This window comes from Herpailurus yagouaroundi, unplaced genomic scaffold, assembly GCF_014898765.1.
Source record: "Herpailurus yagouaroundi ecotype Mexico unplaced genomic scaffold, PumYag 202, whole genome shotgun sequence".
Lineage (NCBI taxonomy): Eukaryota > Metazoa > Chordata > Mammalia > Carnivora > Felidae > Herpailurus > Herpailurus yagouaroundi.
Genome location: NW_024412433.1, coordinates 15,643,500 through 15,665,034, shown reverse-complemented (window position 1 = coordinate 15,665,034; position 21,535 = coordinate 15,643,500). Strand labels below are relative to the sequence as shown.

Below are 21,535 nucleotides of genomic sequence, written 5' to 3'. Positions count from 1 at the left end.
ACCAGGTTTGTATCCTTTACAACTGGTTTCTTGCTGGCCCTAAGCAGGTGTTTCTTTTAGAGAAATATTTTCATTCCTCAGCACAAAAAGTTGTGACTTGTGGAGTGCAGGAACTTTATATCGCTTCCAGGTTTCCTCAACATCCTCACTTTTCTCTCTTAAAGGTCAGATCTGCTTTGTATGGCTGATAAGATCTGCAACTTGGAACACCTAGCAGTTATCTCTTACAAGTGCCTCCTAAAACAGGGAGAGGGGGGCTTTTCAAAATGTTTTCTATGCAGAATCACGTCATGCTCCTTAAACAGAGACAGTCAAGGCCAAACCTTAGGGATGAGTCAAAGACTTGAATGGAGGCCTTGAGCATATTCTTACCACACTGCATCAGTCCCATGAGGGAGAGGAAACATACCGAGCTTTAGCCATAGACATAACTCAATCAAACCCTTTGCTGGAGGTATTTCTTCAACCCACAGCTGAGTTACAATGTCTGTCGTCATCCTGTTTACTAGGAAGTCAGAGGAGGGTGGGAGACTGGACAAGAAAGCAGGCAGTAGTAGAAACTAAAATCGCTCTGGGTCGGCTTGGCCTTGCTTGTGGCCCAGCTGACTTCTCAAGGATTGGCTGTTTGGTTCCTGTACCTTTACCCAAGAAGGCGGATCTCCTCGCACTGAGCTGGGTCAGGGAGCTGCTCGTAGATTGTCCCAGGACTGTACTGGTGCCTTGAGTTCTGTTATGTATGCCAGCCTCTACCTTTTTAAAAATAATATATCCAAGCTCCTTATAATAAGCCACGGCCTGGAAGATATCAGACGTGTCAAATGCTTCTGCTGTTTAAAGGGCATATTTTAGTGAAGGCAGTTGTGTCCCTTTAAGGCCACCTGTCTGCTTTTGGATAAAATGGACCAAAAAAGCCAACTCAATACCCAAGCATTGGCATTAGTGGTATTTACAGAAAGCTTCAAGCACAAATAGCAGCTAAGGGGGCACCTGGGTGGCGCAGTCGGTTAAGCGTCCGACTTCAGCCAGGTCACGATCTCGCGGTCCGTGAGTTCGAGCCCCGCGTCAGGCTCTGGGCTGATGGCTCGGAGCCTGGAGCCTGTTTCCGATTCTGTGTCTCCCTCTCTCTCTGCCCCTCCCCCGTTCATGCTCTGTCTCTCTCTGTCCCAAAAATAAATAAACGTTGAAAAAAAAAATTAAAAAAAAAAAAACAAAAAAACAAATAGCAGCTAAGACTGAGACACAGGATTGTAAGCAGTGCTCTTTTCCCAATGTGACGAGCCCCTTGTTGCTGAGGGCGAGTGCCAGCTGGGCCCTTGTTGGGCTACTCCTGTTTAAAAGGTAATAATTTAACATTCTTTACACCTGGGAATGTAACCTACTGGGATAAGATACTGTTTGGGTGTAAAAGGCACACGTAAGAACTATCTAATTAGCCCCTCGCCTCTCCGAATGCGTCTATCAAATACCAAATATGGATGTTTGTACAGCCATTAGGCCTGGGTTTTCATGGCCTCTAAGCTAATACTGTTTTGGGGGCTGGCATATGGAGGTCCACTGATCACTGTACTTGCAGATTGGGAAACAAAGGTCAGCAGAGGAATAGAATGACGTGGGTCTACAGGTCCTGACCTAGAAAAATAAGACATGGTGAGTGAGGTGTCATATGTAAAATACTATGTAAAATAGAAATGGAAGGTTGTTGCGAATCAGTGAGTAGAGTCTGGCCCCAAAACTGTGAGCCTGCGTGTGGCTGACTGTCCAAACTAAGGAAAATGTCAGGAACAGCACAAGCCAAATTATTAACAGTGGTTAGTTACTTCAGTAGGAGACTGGGGGCAGAAAGGGTAGATTAGCCTGGGAAGGTCTAGCTTTGTACGATTTTCTATAGTTGAGATTTTTAACTTTGTTTTTCCATGTTTTTTTTTTATTTTTTTTTTATTTTTTTTTTCAACGTTTATTTATTTTTGGGACAGAGAGAGACAGAGCATGAACGGGGGAGGGGCAGAGAGAGAGGGAGACACAGAATCGGAAACAGGCTCCAGGCTCTGAGCCATCAGCCCAGAGCCCGACGCGGGGCTCGAACTCCCAGACCGCGAGATCGTGACCTGGCTGAAGTCGGACGCTTAACCGACTGCGCCACCCAGGCGCCCCTGTTTTTCCGTGTTTTTTATAAAACTCAAAAACTCCAACATTTTGGATAAGTAGGTAAGTGACACAAAACACCAAGTGATCTAGGGAATCCAAGTCGCTCATTGTCCCAAACCCATTTGTTAAGCATGTGACTTTTGGGCATATCATTCATCTCTCTGAAGGTTGAATGTTCCCATAAGGCAGGGAGAATGCCTACTTCATCTCCTATGATTATCATAAAACTGTAAACGTTGCAACAAGATCACGGGTGAAAATATAAAACTCGAGAGTAATACAGGAGTGTCGGGCTCTAGCACTCTTCTGTAAGCTAGAACAAGAAATCGATTATATCTAACTTCCCTCTTCGTACTAGGGCTCCCAGTTTTCACTAAGACGGCGTGTATTCTCCAACATAGGTTTTGGTAGTACCCACGACTGGCCCGGCCCCAGTTCAAATGCCTCAGCTGGGACAAGTGTAAGATGATCTGGCCGTGGAGCCTCAGTTCCTAAACTGGTGGTTCATTTCTCCTAACGTAGCTGATATCGGTTTTCTTCCTACAGTTTCCCCGCTTCAGAGGGCAGAAACATCCCCGTGATGGATGGAGTTGATCTTTCCCCTTTCATGCTGGGATATACAATCAGATGTCAGTGGGTTTTTCATTACAAGTAGTTTCTGACCAAAAACATCCAGGTGGCTGCCTGCTAACAGGGTATCTCAGGATATCCACTCACTTCAACCATGGCTATCACATGGCCCATGAACCTGGACTTTAACTATAGACAACCTGGGGGGACAGTATCTCCTGAAGAGCGGACCAGTAAACCACTTTAAACAGACACACCAATTCCACAGTTCATGCTTCTACCCTAGGCATAGATGTGGGGTGCAAGATTATGAACTACGTTAACGTGTTTCTCCCATCTTTGCTGAGGTAATAAGCTACATCCTAACTACCATGCCAGTTAGGATAGACCCGTCCCATCGTCCCCAACAGCTTAGCCCTCTACCCTTTGCAGTCCTTTCCCCTGTGCAAGCTCTAGCCTGCCAGTGCACCACTGACTCTTTTAGAATTTCATTTATGTGCAATCACGTGTAGTCTTGGGTGTTTTTTTTTTTCCCAAGCATGCTTAGGGATTCATTCATGTTCTTCTTCAGTAGCTCATCCCCTTTTATTGCCGAGAACTACTCCATGATACGGATGTACTATAAGTTAGCTATTTAGCTGCTGATGAACATTTGGGCTGAAGCTACTATAAATAACACTGTTCCCTCGGTTTCCACCAGCAGGACACGGAGGTCCCACGGCACGGGTCTCACCAATGCTCGGTACGAGCCAGTCTTTCAAATTTCAGCCATTTCAATTCGTACTGTGGTTTTTATTTGCATCTCCCTGATGACTAATGAGAATTTTTCCCGATGCTGATTTCATTTATCTGCAGGAAATATCTGTTCAAATCTTTTGTCCATTTAAAAAAAACTGGGTTGTCTTAACTTGTAAGAAATCTTTAGGTATGCATGCTGGACACAAAACCTTTTGACGTACATTCTTTTTTGTGAGCTTTCTCTTCATTTAAATGCCCCAAACAGAACGGGGAAGGAGTGGTGAAAGTTTGTATATTCACAAATCTTACTAGGCTGGACACCGCTGCCCTGATTCAGAGAAGAGGGTTGGGTTCCTCTGTAGTAGGCTCAGCACAAGCTCCAAGAACCTAATTCTTTCTAACTTTGTTATTTCTACTGGACTTAAAGTTTTGCATTTTGTTGTTTCATCATCTTAACAGGAATTGAGAACTTATCTCAAACATTCCACCTTTTTTCAGTACCTATTGGAGGAGTCTAGATCAAAGAAATAAATTAGGAGGCAAGACAAGGCAGACCGACACACTTAGCGTCAGAGGAGAGACCTAATACTTCCCTGCAAAATAAGACAGAACCTAGTTGCTCAACTAAGTATTTAAAGCCATGATTTTATAGTATTGATTACAGCAGAACAGATAGCCTGGGGCAAAAATACTCTTTCATGGTTTCCGAATGTTCATACCGCACTGCTATCAACACGTTTGTTTTAACTCGTCTAGCAGAACAGACGTGTGTTGTGTGAACTCCGTCTCAGGATATCAGAGTAGAAACACCCACGCACCTTCAAGCCCTTCAAATACTCGAGCCTTCTTTCACTTTCAAAGGACTTCGAAGGCTGTAACTGCCAGACGGCCGCTGCTCCCTAATCGTTTCCCACTGCTGGCTGCACGTCAGATGGAGAAGGAACAAATTCTTCCATTCTCCCGCATCAGCGCTGGTTTCATCCGGCCCGCGGTCCTCTGGGCTTCTCCTCGTAATGCGGCGTCACAGCGTGTTCGCACAAGCTGGCCTCATGCAGGGAGCCGGCGGCCTCTACACACGGAGCCAGACACGACTTTCTACTTTATTAAACATTAAAGCGCAAGCGAATGGTCCGGGGGGGGGGCGGGGGGAGATGACTCCAGGACACCAGGGAAGGAGCAGAATGCTCCGGGAGACAAGTCACAAGGCAGAGACCCATCTTCACAAAAAGGGCTCGATGTTGATTTCCAGGGAGGAGCAGGGCATGGTCAGCTCAAATTTAGTGATGACATCAGGATGAAGGACCCCGAGCTTCCCGATGCTTTGACCCCTGGCCAAGATCTCGGCGCATCTCCCGGGGAAGAAAGCAGCACCTGAAAGAGAGAAATCAATGTTTCTCCCGGCCAGAGAGTCAACAGACATTTAACACCGCAGGCTCACTAGTCTGCTTGCAAAATAACTCCTTTAAGCCACTGGCTAGTAAATGAAAGTGCTTCCTCACACTTTCTAGTCTTGAAATTATTTTTGGTATTGCAGCTAGCAACTCTTACAAGGAAAAGGTTAATAAGCAGTAAATATCAAAGTCAGGGTCCTGTATGGTTTGTCTTTTTCTTTCTGTTCTTCCTTCCTTTTTTTTTTTTTAATCCCAGAGCTCCAGGCAGGAAGGATCAAGAAAAGGAGGCTGACGAGCACAGCTGGAGAAGTCCTAGGGGAACCTGGCAGGGAGGAAGGACAAAGGGGAAAAGTGAACCGTAAAACTGATGACCTTACATGGGAAGAACCTGTTTTGAAACAGGTTTTTCCATAGTCATCCTTGCTGGATAAAAATTCATTTACTATTCCACCCTCACTCTTTTCTACCTTCTTGCACAGAGAAGCACAAGCTTGCACTGTCATCGGCAGGCTTAGGCCTTGTTAGCAGAATGCAACCCCCATTCCCGTCGGAGAAAGCACTTTTTCAGCAGTTCTGGAGCCTCTCCCGTAAAACCACAGCAAAGGCCAGCACCAAACAAGTCTGGGTTGACCCCCGATTTACTTCAAGATAGGCAGGAAGTGCTCTCTTCATCTGGTGTCAGTGTAGAGACATGGCTCACCAAACCAGGAACTGGTACTGAGGCTCAAACAGCCAAACACAAGCAAACCTACAAGCCCCTCCAGATTCGCCAGCTGGCCAGGGCCACAGAGTTCAGCAGTGCTCATTCCGTCCTCAAGGTTGGGGTGGGGGGGGGGGCGGGAGCTGACTCACTTCTCTAGCCACCAACTTGAAAAGAGATCAGGCCCACAGCTCCTGACCGATTCAACCGAAACATTTACTGGCATGAACTATAAATACCCAGCAGGTCTGGGCCACAAGCCTGCAGCCTGCCGTTTTGGAGTGAGTGCATTATTTATGAAAGGATAAACTGCTGAGTCTGTACTAATGGCTCCAAGGTCAGCATGATGAAGAGGGGTGGAGGGGGACCACGAACACGTCAGTACCAGCTGCACCACGAAGACACAGGACAATTTCGCACCGTTCCCAGTGAGCCCAGAAGGATGTATGTTTATGTTCCTGAAAAACAGTGTTTTGTTTATTTTTGAGAAAGAACGAGCGTGCGAGAACACGCAAGCTAGGGAGGGGCAGAGAGAGGGAGACAGGATGGAAAGCAGGCTCCATATGGTGAGTGCAGGCCCCGATGCGGGGCTCGACCTCACAAACTGAGATCATGCCCTGGGCCAAAGTCGGGCGCTTAACTGACTTAGCCATCCAGGTGCCCCCACCTAAAAAACATTTTTAATTGTCACTCTTAACTCTCAGAGCACCCTGGGCTGAAATACAAAATGGTCTGTTCCTCACCTCCCCCTAAACAATTTTGTTCCGATGTCTTATTAGAAAATTTCACTGGACTGCATCTGGAGTTTGTATGTGGCTGTGCACATGCATCCACGCTTGGACAGAGGGGGGAGTCAACACAGAAAGCAAACCGAACGGATGAAGTGAGAGAGATATCACTAAATCTGATAAAGACGGCACACTTGAACCCCATTTACAAAACTAACCCCACCCCCACCCTCATAAAAGAAATCTTCAGACGACAAAGCGTGGAGCTTGTCTAAGTGTTGACGGTAAGTGGTGTAACCAAGAGTCGGACACCGGAAGGACCGCTGAGGAGGCCACTCGCTCCACCGTCCGTCACCCCTTTACACACACACACACAACTACGGCTGAATGCCCTACACTAACTGAAACCACCAGCGGCCTGTTTCTAAAGGCCATCCAGAAAGAAAGGAGGCTTAAGACCTTCCCTGCTAACCCTGCTCTGTTTTAAGAATCCTCCCTGTGTATCAAAATCCTTTTTATCTATCTTCAAATTCCAATTTGATTGGATTCATTTTAACTGAAGCATAAAACCAGACTATTTTAGAATCTAAGCCAGATGTACTAGTTCTAACAATGTTAGCAAAATAAAGCTGAAGAGATAAGAACTCAGAATTTTTACTTCATAAAAGAACCTTTGGAATCAGCACTTTTTAGCAAAATTCAGTTACATTCTTCTTCAGTGAGCAAGCGTGCTCATGCCATCTGCCCGTTTCTCCAGAAGTTCCGACCACATTTGGCTTTAGCTTGTTAACCAGTCAGGTACTCGGTCAAACAAAAATGTTCCTATCATGAAATACAATTTCCCTCTTTCCAAAGAAAACTGAAATTCACTATGATGCATTCATTATTTAAGATCTATTCGAGTAGGAGAGTGCTCTAAATAACGTAAATGCCAAAGCTCTCAGGCCAGCACACAGGTCCGTCCGAGTCATCACCACAAGCTAACCTGGCCGGGGTCAGAGGACCCCGCTGTAGAGCAGCCGCCACACCAAGGGGGCCTCGGACGCCTGGACCAGGGGGAGCCCTCCTCTACCCACCGCACGGAAGAGGGAAGTTCGGTAACGGAGTTCTTCAGAAACTTCACTTTGCTGAAAACTGCACCCTTTAACCCGTGACACCACGATTGTTTTTTTTTTTTTTGGCAATTTCTCTTTCCTGACAAGGTCAGATGATGATAAGTACTACTTTTTTTTTTTTTTTTTTTAATGTTTACTTATTTCTGTGAGAGAGAGAGACAGAGACAGAGAGAGACAGAGACAGAGAATCCAAAGCAGGCTCCAGGCTCTGAGCTGGCTGCACAGAGCCCGACGCGGGGCTCGAACTCATGAGCTATGACATCATGACCTGAGCCAAAGTCGGACGCTTAACTGACTGAGCCACCCAGGGGCCCCAGTACTTCTGATTTTATTGACTCTTCTGTTCAGTTAGAGCAAGGAGGAAGTTTTGGTCTTCACACACACAGGTTGACAGGCACACAAAGGGACTTCAAAGGGTACGGAGAGGACCTAAAAAATGGACCTCCTGACTGATGATGGGTGTAGACTAGAAATACTGAAAGAAAATTTAAAATTATTAGAACACAAGCATTTCTTAGTGCTTTTTAAAACGTTATGGCTCAAACCAAACTTTGCAGGCAGAAATAAATCACTCCAAGGAAGAGAGACAAGAAATAAGAGAATTGCTTCACTATGGAAACAAAGGGAACAGACTGGAGTAAAGGAGCCATTAGGCCCGAGTTCGAAGATGACAACGTCTCCCATCGATCGCAGGATGGCTGAGCTCAGGAACACGGGCAGATCGATGCATCGTAACGCACTGCCTGGGACTGGATGCAACTTAAATCAGTCCTTCTAGGAGAAGTCACATCTGACTGCAGCCTCACCACGGGTCTGGGCTTGTGAACAACCAGGCCTGGATGACAGAGGCTACTCTAACCTCCTCGACACAAAACAAACACATGTTTCTGGAGAAAGAGCGGCCTGCTGGGTGGGTCTAGAGACATAAAGCTGCCAATTCAAGGAAAGTCATGGTGCCCTGTGAATGGGAATTCTAAAATTGAAATTCTACAAAATACATGTACTTATTACCCTTCTTCACGTGTCTAAGCCCAAAGAGAGGCCCTGGTTTCCGGGGGTACTAAGGTGTGTCTAAACACGACAATTTTCAACCTGTGCCCAAAACGCTCCCTGGCAGAAAGCTCCTCGGCTCACTTTTCCACCCGGTTCCCTGCAAGGATTAAACTCTCGGCTTTGCTGGTATCCATCACAGTGAAGCGGCTTCCAACGGAAAGCAGACCCAGGGGAAAACAGTGCTCTCTGCTGAAATCCACGTGGAAGCCCAGACAAAAGAAACCTCAGTTAAGCACAAGCAAGAATTTAATTTCCAAAACCTAGTGGGGTGTAAGTAAGTCCCTTAATTAAAGCTTTTGTAGCATCTCCTCCAGGTCTGTAATTGTCTCTCTGGCAGGACCACTTTGAGGACCTTGGGGGTAATTCTCGGCCAGTAACGCGGCACCGCACCCAGCCTTTAGCACATTTTCTGGCTAATTGACCTTCAAAGCGTTGGTGAGCTCCCACTCTTGCTCACTGCCAAACACCTTTCACAGTTTCTTTTTGCCCCTGTCTTTCTTTTAGGGTTATATTATAGGCCCAAAGTTTGGATAAGCTTCACACACAGAGCCATTCCTATAATTTTATGAAGCATCGGAAGTAAAGGTTTAAGGCGGTAACTGAGCAGACCTCTAATCCGAACGTGGCGCAGCGTTATCAAGCACAAGGCTCTTAATTCCTTAACCTTAAACCCCTGCCAGTGGCTATATTCATCTGGCACTCTATTTTGACCATCGCTAACAATCTCTACTCACAATTTTACTTTTCCCTTCACATCACTGAGACGTGCCTCAGGATTCAAATCCCCATATTTAACTGCCTGCAATCTGGTACTTACTTCATCACCCAGATTTTTCTCTAATAAAAAGGCAAGAACAAAATAAAAAGGGGGCAAGGAGCTCTGGAAAAGGGCTGAGTGTATCTCACATGTGTCACAACAAATAATAGAAAACACCACTATCGGCTTAAATACAAATAACCACATAGAGCTCTCCATAAATTCAGGGACAAAATACAAAATGTGGAATCATGCAGATACCGTAAGCCACTGAACTGACTGTATTTTAAATCTGTTCTAAATGGCTGATGATGTGATATGGGGTGGGGATAGGAATCATCATTTAACAGGCTGATTCTAGGGCTGGCACCTACCAAGCCTACCCCTTCCTCTCCGAAGTCCTAATTCTAAATACCATTCCACAGTGCGACAGTCCATCCTAGGAAAACACGAAGGACAAGGACATTCCCAGCCTTCCATCCTGGCGTGACGTGGGCAGAGTGGAACGGGGCTGAAACCACAACCCCCTACGGCAGGGCTCCCCTCCTGGTTTCCCACCAGCTTCCTGAGAGTGCAGTGACCAGAACCGTCTAACTCTGCCGCGGGCACGTCAACCTCACTTTCCCTTTCTAAGCAGCGTTCGCTTAAAGGAAGAGAAAGAACAAAATAAAGGGCCTCTTTTAAAAAACTGAACACACACTTAAACCAAACATGGGTGCACGGTAGTTGGTTCCTGAAGTATCAGAGGCAGTTCTTGGTGTAGCAGCGGAGTGGGGAGACCCCATCGGGCAGGGAAGAGGCACGACAGAGACAGCATGTTAACTTATAAACACAAAGAAAAAGGTTTTAGAAGGAAAAAAAAAATCAGTATAATTACTGAGCTATAAACCTGCACATTTTTTCCCCCAATCTCAGTCCACTACAGGTTGGGAGAAAAGTATCTCTACAAAGCTCATTCAATTTGTAAGTGGAGACCGAATAATTTCCAACTGGTAATATAAAACACCCGTTTCCCCCTAGATGTATATAATTCCTTGCCTTACATCTGAAGTGAAATATTTATGGTACCTAAAGTCTTTAAAGAGAGGGGACCTAATCCCTTGAGTTTAATGGCTATCTTTCATCCCTTTCAGAAGATCAAAAGAAAGAAAAAGCCCTGACACAACTTTACAGTGCTAATCCCAACACACCTGCAGACATCATTAACTCTTAAAGCAAAGGCCACCGGACGTGAGCGGAGAGGGTGCCTACTTAACCCCACAGCACGGGACCGAGGAGGAAACCTGCACTCACGGCAACAGCCTACCGGAGACTGGGCAGGGCAAAACCCCTACTGCAGGTAAGGACTGGATCCTGTAGACTTCACTCTCAAAAAGGAATCAGCCGAGCCCAGACTATCTAGTCTTCCAACAAAAGGAAAATGTCTTCAATAAAAAATCTTTTAAAACAGTGAGGCTGTGGCCATCTATGGCGTCATCGTGGCAACTGTGATTAGCAACCTGGCTGAGCCTTTCAGTGCCACTGACCCCCAGGCCACTGCACATCGGAACTGCCATGCAGGCTACTGCACGTGGGGGGCTGGCCTCACGGTGGGCCTGTCTAACCTCTTCTGTGGAGTCTGCGTGGGCATCGTGGGCAGTGGAGCTGCCCTGGCTGATGCACAGAACCCCAGCCTCTTTGTAAAGATTCTCATCGTGGAGACCTGGCAGCGCCAGTGGCCTCTTTGGGGTCACTGTTGCAATCCTGCAGACCGCCAGAGTGAAGATGGGTGGCTAGCCGTGTCCCACTCTTATTTGTGGTTTTCCTGGGACACCTGGCCTTGCAGGGGGCTTGGTGTCCAAGGGCCCTCCCTGCACTCACTCGTTTGTCAACTTGGCGGCACTGCCTGGCTGGAGCCTCAGTGTGGGAAGCGGGTCACTGATGACCCGCAGCTGTGCACCTGTGTCCCAACTCCACCCCAACCCATTTTCCCGGTGTTTGTGAAATAAACGTGGTATTTGTCTGGGTCAAAAAACAAACAAACAAACAAAAAAAACCTTTTAAAATGAATCACCACAGGGCACCTGGGTGGCTGTCATTAAGCATCTGACTTTGGCTCAGGTCATGATCACACTGTGAGTTTGAGCCCCACTTCTCTCTCTCTCTCCTTCCCCACCCCACCTCTCATGGGATTCTCTCTCTCTGCCCCTCACTCACTTGTGCCCTCTCTCAAAATAAATAAATAAATCACCATAATCACTTTATGACAAAACTCCAAAATTTCCCAGTTTACTTTGTATCAACAAATTTGTAACTTCGTGGCTATCACTTTTTAAGATCTACTTTAAAGTCTACTCTATGTCTGTCTCTCTCATACCCACCTACTCATATTTAAAAAGCTGAAGAAGGTCAACAATGTTAGAATTTAAATGTGATCCATCCAGGGGTGCTCGGGTGGCTCAGTAGGTTAAGTGTCTGCCTCCGGCTCAGGTCATGATCTCATGGTTCCTGAGTTTGAGCTCTGCATCTGGCTCTGTGTTGATAGCACAGAGCCTGCTTGGGATTCTCTCTCTGTCTGCCCCTCCCCAGCTCATGCATGTGCACTCTCAAACATTTAAAAAAAAAAAAAAAAAAAAAAAAAGGGACCCATCCAGTTGCGATTTTAAATCAGTCTCAAATTTGCTTGTATAAAACCAAAGGATTTTTAACTCCTGGTTAACAAGTGTCCTCATGGACTACTGATTTTGACAACTCCTGTTCTAAATAATGCCATTGTCCTACATTTGTCTGATGCGTCCATCATTTCCCCTAACCTGTTACATTTCTTAAACACATTAAGACAGTTTTAGAATATCAACTTCAGAAACAAAAGGTAGGACCATCCTGCTTTCCTAGACTAATAAAATGGTTCTTTTCTAGTTTTTCACCTAATAAAATCCTTTAAGGAGGCAGTTTCTCAAGGCAAGTATGAACAACTTTACACTTTCTCCACAATTACAGTGAAATAATAATAATCATGAGGAGACCATCGTAGGGTTAACTGGGGGAAGAATGGGAATGTTAAGTATATAAGACTGTATCTATAATTTCACAATTAGTTAACTTATTTCAGACCTTTGACAAACATGGAGTAAAGAGAACTTCAAGCGTGCAGTTATGGCAGACGGGCCGTAGTTTCAGAACCAGATTTCTGCTGACACGTAGGGAGTGCGCGCAAAAAAGGAAAGAACCCAAGACTGTTAAACTCTGCCTTCTATTCCTCTCCTTCCGTGCGTAGGAAGGGCCGGGCCGCAGCCCTAGTCAGCCCTGGCCAGGCCCCCGAGGACGGGCAAGTTACAGATGGGAGAAAGCAAAGCACAAGGAGATTAGGGGACTCGCCCAAGGCAAGCCACAGGATCGGACGGTGCCGACGGCCACTGAAACGGGGCGCCTGTGTGTGTGTGTGGCCCAGAGCACAGATGGCCCACGGGATAATGTTTTCAACCTTTTGGTCAAGCTGTGCGTTCCATGTTTGCAAACTTCTTCTGGTTTAAAATAAAATAAACAGAACTTAAGAGGGGGAAAGAAACCTGACAACCTCTAACCTCAGGACAGACCCAAGCAGGCTCTGTAGAATTATCAATACAACATAATACTGACAAAACCTAGAGCATTCCAGGGAAAACAACTATGTTTTTTCAGAAATCTCACACATCATAGGCACACTAAGAATAAATTCCAGATTCTTGAGACAAGGCTAGAGTAACACGAGCAGATAAAGCAGCACCACAGTGACACCACCTAAAAGGCGAGGAGAATGGCACATCCGTTAGAACCTGTGGCAGGGCCTGCTTTTGAAGCTCTGAAACTCCTGCATGATCTGAACCCCGGAAACGACTTCGGAGAAGATCTTCTCTGTGCCTTTATTTCAGAGACAAGAAAATGGCCGCCAGAGAGGATAAGGAAACCATACGGCTAGGTGACAGCAGAGCTGAGATCACAAGCCCGGTCTGTGCTGCTTTTACCCACTGCCACTTTTCTCAAGGGCAGAGCTGAAATCTCCCCGGAGTTTACTCTGCAGAGCGTCCATCCCAAATGCTTTCCCAAACTCACCTGCCTCTCCACAACTGTGTGGTGCAGACGGACAGATGCCAGCATCCCCCTTAGAGACGAAGAAGCCCGCACGAGGGCATGAAGTCCTAGGTCACACGGGCTCCAGCGACACAGGACTGGAAGCAACATCCGGTGTTTTTACTGCACCGCAGCTGACGCGCGTCCCCGGGTCCGACGAAACATACCCTTTCCTATCGTTTTCACTGCTGTCTATACCATCTTGGGATCTGCATTTCAACTTGGTTTATATCCACACGTCTAAAGACATTTTTAACATTTCCATTACATTTATGTCCTAGTTTGCCAGACTGTTCTTAAAGTATCTTATGTTGGAGTTGTTCCCAATTATTCATTGTTATATACAGGGCTTCTAGAGTATATACTGCTTTTTGCTTTCTTGGTTTCTTCCCCTTTGCCAAGAGTAATAGCACACAGTAAAAAAAAAAAATAGGAATCCTTGTCTAGCTCATTATATACCAAAGTGTTAACACAACAGATTTCTATATTTCTAGCAATGGTAAAGCACAAACTTACATTCATGGGGGTCACGCTGATCCCATCTCGTACAACACCAATTAAACGATGCTTTCCCTTGCGTGGCACCAAGTCCTACCTTTCTTAGTTCTACTGAGGGGGAAAATGCATCAAAGCCGCCTAGGAAAGTAATTCCAAGAGGAAATCTCTGTTCAGAGAATGTAATTCAAACAAGCCAGCAGCCCTTAGGAATTAAGAGAACTGATCGGAAACTTTCCCCTCCTGGAAGGGGAGTGCCACAGTATAGCGGCTGAGACGACAGCAGTGACAGAATGCCTACCAGCTACTGATGGTATTACTCACCGAAACAGGAAGTTCTGGAGGCATTTAGAGCAAGGCATTTTGTCTTTTTTTTTTTTTTTTAATGTTTACTTATTATCGAGAACAGAGGAAGACAGAGCATGAGCAGGAGAGGGGCAGAGAGAGGGGGAGACACAGACTCGGAAGCAGGCTCCAGGTTCTCAGCTGTCAGCACAGAGCCCGAACGGGGGCTGGAACTCACAAACTGCAAGATCATGACCTGAGCCAAAGTTGGATGCTTAACCGACTGAGCCACCCAGGCGCCCCCTTATCTGGTATTTTTGCTCCAGGGTTTACTCTTTATGGCCTTCAACATCACTCAGAAGAAATAAAAATACTGTAACCACAGTCACATGGTTTATGTTTACAATAAGGCAAGTAAATAAGGAACTGCCTGTATTTGCGATTATACTGGGCAGTGCTGCTGTTCCCCCATGTTTCTTCTTCCATGTCTCCCTAGATATGCTCTTTTCACATAGGAGTGTGGCTGTCACCATGGCATGGTTTTAGGGGGCAGGTAGATTTTTCTATTCCACTGAATTAGCCCCCATTCTTTTTGAAATTTTTATAATGGGACCAAACTGTTCTCCCTTCACGATCAGAAAGGTGACTAAAAATCAAAGCATCTCTTTAAGTTCACACTGATATGTATCAATGGAACGGAAGTCAGATCCCTTCCTGAAAATAAAGTATTTTTAAAGGATTAGAAGGGGACAAATAAGAACCCGGGTCCTACGCGCAGAGGGTGGGTAGGAAGAACACTAGAGACACAGAAGGATGGCGAGGGCCAGGGGTTCTCAATGCAAGCTGTCGATTTCACATTTGGCCCGTCTTGCCCAGAATAACCGTCAGCAGGAAGAGTGTGTTCCTGACCCCCAACCCACCTGAATCTGCAGGTTCTCAGGGGTAGTTCCAAGTGCTCAAGTCGCCCTATGACTATCTGCATGGATTTCTCAAACAGGTCAAGATTAGACCAGAGCTATTCAACACCAACATAAAGCAAAATAACTCACCAGGATCTAAGCTCTCAGCTGAATGAAGTTAAACTGTCCTATCGTGTATATAAAAACATTGGGAGCACTTTATTTTTTTTTTTTTTTTTCAAATTTTTAATGTTTATTTTTGAGAGAGAAAGAGAACATGAGCACAGGTGGGGGGATGGGCAGAGAGAGAGGGAGACACAGAATCCGAAGCAGGCTCCAGGCTCTGAGCTGTCAGCACAGGGCCTGACATGGGGCTCAAACTCACAAACTATGAGACCATGATCTGAGCCATTAACTGACTGAGCCACCCAGAGGCCCCAAATGTTTATCTATTTCTGAGAGAGAGAGAGAAAATTAGAGACAGAGAGACAAAGTACAGAAAGCATGCGTGGAGTTGGGGACAGGCAGAGAGAGAAGGGAGACACAGAATCCGAAGCAGGCTCCAGGCTCTGAGCTGTCTGCACACAGCCCGAGGCGGGGCTTGAACTTGGGAACGGTGAGATCATGACCTTAGCCGAGGTCAGACACTTAACCGACTGAGCCACCCAGGTGCCCCGGGAGCACTTTAAATGAATGTCAATCTATGGGATTCCTGCAATGATGTAGAGAGAAGACTAAGCTAAAAGGCAGAAAGGAGTCTAAGTAAAGGATAATATGGGAAGCAGAGAGAAAAGGTGCCGGCAGATGAAAGAACCTCTGGAGAGGACAGACATCTAATGAACGTCTGGTTAACTTTCCACTTCCCCAATGCCCCACAGTCCACAGTAAAATACGTGGTTTTCATTTTTTAACAAAGCAGATTATGGCTTAACATATTTTTATTAAACTTCAGTTATTTTTGAGGATTGAGAGAGACAGAGAGAGACAGAGAGAGACAGAGAATGAGTGGGGGAGGGGCAGAGAGGGAGACACAGGATCTGAAGCAGGCTCCAGGCTCTGAGCTGTCAGCACAGAGCCTGATGTGGGGTTTGAACCCACTAACCATGAGATCATGACCTGAGCTGAAGTCAGGTGCCCCTGGGTGCAAATATTTTTTTTAAATCAGGGGCTCCTGGGTGGCTCAGTCAGTTAAGCACCTGACTTCAGCTCAGGTCATGATCTCGTCATTAATGAGTTCAAGCCCCGCGCCGCGCTCTGTGCTGACAGCTCAGAGCCTGGAGCTTGTTTTGTTTCCAGGTCTCCCTCTCTCCGCCCCTCCTCTGCTCATTCTCTCTCCCTCCCTCCCTCAAAAATAAATTTAAAAAGATATATTTTTTTAAATCTGCAAGCATTAGTTATTAAGGCTCTCAGAGTATTGCTTGTTAAAAAAAGGGGGGGGAGGGGAGATGTTGGTCAGTGATTTTTTTTAACGACATTTTAATTTCCTAAACCATAATAATAGATGGTAAGCTATTAGCTACTAAGCAGTGAGAGTTACTATATCAAACTATACCTCTGGCTCAACTATACACGAGGGAGCAAAACAGAGACTGAAAAAGGTGTTGGAATACAGAGGAATGACTTCATTATTAGTCTAAGAGGATAATACAAGTAAAAAACTCCAAAAAAAAAACCCCACCAAAAAACAAAAAGCCCACAACCCCACAAATACATCACTGTAAACAAAGTCCTTGGATGGGAAACCTGGTTATTAAGTTGCAAAGCGCTCTGAAAGGATGATGGGTATCAACATTTGCTCCAGCTCCTGTGTAAACAGGATCATACACAGAGTCCTCTGCTCTGATACATAATGCATTCTTGAAACAATTACAAAATAAACCCAACATATAAATACACCATCAGCTAAAAGGTTTTTATCAATTCCCTAGTTATGGCATAAATATTTCCTTTTGGAATCTGAATCTTTTCGATACTACCTGATTAAGGTCTCACTCACCTCAATTTCTAATTACCCACCTCTACATATAAATACGACATTTATTTTAATGTTGGGAAAGACTGCTAATAGACTACAAGGGCTGGGCTGATTAAGGACACTATCATGCCAAACTTTGCTTGCAAATTTCTTGAAACCGTTCTCCAGAGTTGAACAACACAGGTTTACTTTTCTTGAAAGGGTCCCACCCATTCATATACCTGCATGTTTTCTCCTGTACCTGGTTCAATGTAACTAATGGACTTCCAAAAGTCATTTCATCTCTTAAAGATATCAGAGATAAAAGTTTGATCTTTTGTATTCCTTCATGGATTCCAAAAAGCATTTACCATAAATTTAGGAAATTAAATAGTACCATTAAAAAAAAGAGCAATAATTGGAAAACAGCATGTATCAAAATCTACAAAGCAAATGGAAAAAGAAAAAGACTGGATCTATTCCTCAAATGTACTCAGGATAAATTACAGAGAGGTTTAAATGTAAAATGATGAAACACTTAAGCACTAAAGGAAGCATGGAGAATTCCTCCCTCATCACAGAATGGAAGAAACTTTATGACTCGAAATCCAGAAGCAGTAAGGGAAAAGACTGGGAAGTTTTATTACATAAAAATCTACATGGCAAAAAAAAAAAAAAAAAAAAAAAAAGATAATTTAAAACCTTATAAAAAATAGTTGGATGTACATCACAAAGGGTTAGTATCCCTAAATGCGTAAGTTTCTAAAAAGAGGGAAGAGCAACATACCTAAAGAAAAAATAAACAAGACCTGTGAACAGAAGTTCACAAAAGTAGGTAAAAATGTCCTGAATCATGAAAATACGTTTACTCGCTCACAAGAATAAGCCAGCTACAACTATAGTAGACACCCTTTTCCTCCTGAAAGACTGCCCCTCAAATGGAGAAGTCTGACAAGCCTGTCAACAAGGTTCAGGAAAAAAGGTCTTCTCATCTGCTGCTGGGTTTGTATGATGTTAGGACACAAGTCCTCCAGAGGGGTGTTTGCCACTATCTAATAAAAGTATGAATTTATCCTTTGTCCCAGTAATCCCAAACTTCTAGGAATCTTTCCCAAAGAAACACTAGCAAAAACACCAAATAACATATGCAGAGATATTCTTCATGGCATTATCTGCAGAAGCAAAAGACTGGAAACAGCCTAACTATGTCCACTGACAGGGAATTAGTTGAGTAAACTGTGGCACTCCAGTACAGCACTCTGCAAATGTCAGAGAGAGAGAGAGAGAGAGAGAGAGAGAGAGAGAGAGAGAGAGAGAGATCTCCATATATGGCTGCAGGGTGATCTCCGATGTAGATTAAGTTAAAAAAAAAAAAAAAGTACAGAACAGTATGTAAAGAAAGTATCAACTCCCCAGTTGAGAACATGGAGAACACAGACACACATTTAAAAAAAAACTACAGAAAGATAACCGAAACTAATCATAACCTATACAGGCAGTGAGGGAACAATGTGATCGGAACAGAAACGAAAGCTGGAATTCTTGAAATATACGTCATTTTGTAAGTTATAGCCTAAGTACAAAGAAAACTGCAGATAACATTTAAATTGTTTTAATAATCATACTGATGTCATTTTGAAAAACAGAGCGAGCAAATAACTTCATCAGGAACCAAGATTTTCAATGTAAAGGAAAGAGCTATAAAGTCAAGTATAGTAAGTAAAAATCCTCTAAGTTGGAAATATCCATATGACTCGATGTTTTCTTGTTTAAAAGAAAAAAAACAAAAACAAATTAACGGTTTCCCCAGCCCTGCACACCAAAGTTCCAGAAGCAACAACTTCTTCGGTAGCAGTAAGCAAACTCGGCACCCAGACTGCGATCTAAATTTGATTTCTCACTAAAAGGAACCAGGGCCACTTGGCTATATACCTGCTTCCAGGTCTGACACAGAACATATATATGAGCCCAGAAATGTTTTCTACATTATTACCAGCTTTAGAAAAAGCTCCATTGTATACAACCATTTTCCCTCCCCGCCCACCTTCATTTTAATAAGAACCTCCTGACAAAGGTTTCTTAAGACTTAAAAGTCTTTCCGCCTACTTTTCCAGGACAATTCAGCCCTAAAGAGGCTAAAGAAGGCAGAAATCCCCACCCTAGGGACTGTGTGCCCCCCAGATCAAGAAAGAGAGAGTCAGCATGGAGTGTCAGAGCCTCAGGGGGTGGAGAGGACATCCACAGCTGAGCAGAGGACAGCCCTGAGGAGGCACAGAAAACATGCAGGGGAAAAGACGGAGTCTGGTTACAAACAAGGGCACTGATCCAGTAAGTAAATACGTTAGGAATAATGCGAGCCAGGTTGAAGAGACACACGAACATGGAACAACAGAAAACTGGAATGAACCCCGAATGTCTGGGCTGGAATGGGAGCACTGCGATGGACTTATGGTCTTAGAAAATACACACACACATACACACACACAAAGAAAATGTGCACACACATACACATGCAAATAACTCTCACCTCCAACAGCAATAAACACACCCTAAATCTTGGCTTTTACACACCATTCCCTAATAAATAGAACCAGGATGGAGAAATGGGGCAATGGAAAAGTTCCAGATAAGACTGGGAATATTTTCTTGCGCACAAAGCAAGCGAATGCTAATAAAGAATAGGAATATGTTAAAAGGACACAGAAGCCAGCTTGAAGGAACCCTCACTGGCCAAACTGGGGACAATGTAAGCAACTCAATTATTATAATGGATTAAAATACTGAATAAGAAATAGTCCATACTGATAGAAATAGGAAGATACATTAGGAGCAGGACATTTAAATAATTTCAAAGTTCTTCCTACAAAACGTTTATTATAATAGAGAAAGGAATAACTTTATAGTAGTAAAACCTAGTACATACACATCCTGTAACGGTTAAAGTGAACACCATCAATCATGAAATAAATGGAAACTGGGCCACTTGAGAAGACAGCATTATTTCTGTTACATTCTGCCAAATCCGAATCTAACGTAAGGAAACCTCAGACAACCCAAAATCGAGGGATGCACTACAGAATAACTGGCCTGTAATCTTCAAAAGTGAGACAGTCATAAACGTCAAGTAAAGACTATTCTAGAACTCTCCAAAAAGAGACTAGAGAATCATGGCAGCTAAAGACAACACATGAGTCTCGGATGTAAAAGATAATAAAACTTGCATAGGGTCTCAGGATTAGATGGTGGTTAGCATTAAGATGAATGGGATTTTCCTGATTTTGATGACTACATTGTCGTCATACAGGACAATGTCCTTGTTTGAAGGAAATACACACTGAAGTACTCTGGAGGTTAGTACTCTGGAGGTTAGTTACTCTGGAGGTCATTAGGTTAGTAACTTATGCTCCAACAGTTCAGGAAAGGTTCTTTGTACTGTACTTGCATTTTTTTCTTTTTTGAGAGAGAGAGAGAGAGAGAGAAAGAGAAAGGGCACGCGCGAGCAGCAAGGGAAGAGCAGAGACAGAGGGAGAAAGAGAATCCCAAGGAGGCTCTTTGCTGTCAGGAGCCTCCTCCTGGGGGAGGCTCCTCCTTGGGGAGCCGATATGGGGCTTGATTGTGGGATCATGACCTGAGCGGTAATCAAGAGTCAGATGCTTAACCGACTGAGCCACCCAGGCGTCCCTGTACTTGCATTTTTAAAACAGCTTGTGACTACTTCAGAATTTTAAAAACAAAGTGGGGTTTAAGTTATAGGAGTGTCCTGAAGGGAGCTTTTATCAAATTCTCAAAAACAAAACAAACAACAACAAAAATTACCACCCCAGTTCTATACTTTGAAACAAAAGGAAATACTAAATATGAATACATCAAAAGGAAATGAACATTTTGAAGACAGGTAAATTCAATAAACTTATATGCTTAAACACATCTACTTCAAAAGAAGGAAGAGCTATTAGTGGTTTTAAATAACTCAATTATTCCCTTAACTAACGCCTTTCAAAGCTACTCCAATGGACAGGTGGTTTCCTTCCTTAAGATTTGTCCATCTATTTATCTAAATACATGCATCCATGTTTTTTGTTCTCTATCACAGTATTTCCTACTGTTTTGGGAAATGCAACACCTTATTTCATTTTGTTCCCTTACCCTGACAAAATATTAGAGCTCATCCATTATTTTAAGTGACTAATTGTGTTGAAGGATTTATCAGACTAAAACAAAAGTCACTGCCAATACTATATTAACTCATATCATTAACTTTTCAACTTACCGAAGAAAACTTAAGAAATATGAGCTGAATCGATGTTTTGACGGATTTGCCTTTCAAGTCAGTGTTGATGAAAAAGACTTAATGTAGCGGTCCCCACAAGCATAAGACGCCATTAGGTACCTGGTCTTCCTGAGCAACTAGAACTGGACGACACCCAAAGCCTGACATCTAATCGCTGATTTAGGAGAAGCTGGGTCCACAGCTACTCATTTCTTACACCCACAAAGTACCTCTCCATGTGACAGGAAGACTTCTGTTACTAAAACCTTAACTTTAGCTATTCCTGGGGCGCCTGGGTGGCTCAGTCAGTTAAGCGTCTGACTCTTGGTTTCGGCTCAGGTCATGA

At 44.2% G+C, this 21,535-nt stretch overlaps 1 protein-coding gene across 1 annotated transcript in view; it reads right to left on the bottom strand.

The window, feature by feature from the left end:
* Nucleotides 1–4,068: 4,068 nt before the first annotated feature.
* FARSB (phenylalanyl-tRNA synthetase subunit beta) overlaps nt 4,069–21,535 on the bottom strand; it is a 70,867-nt gene continuing 53,400 nt past the window's right edge. Inside the window, exon 17 of the mRNA XM_040450350.1 lies at nt 4,069–4,824. Coding sequence (XP_040306284.1) covers nt 4,673–4,824 — 152 coding nt within the window. The 3' untranslated portion in view covers nt 4,069–4,672. The remainder of the gene's footprint in view (nt 4,825–21,535) is intronic.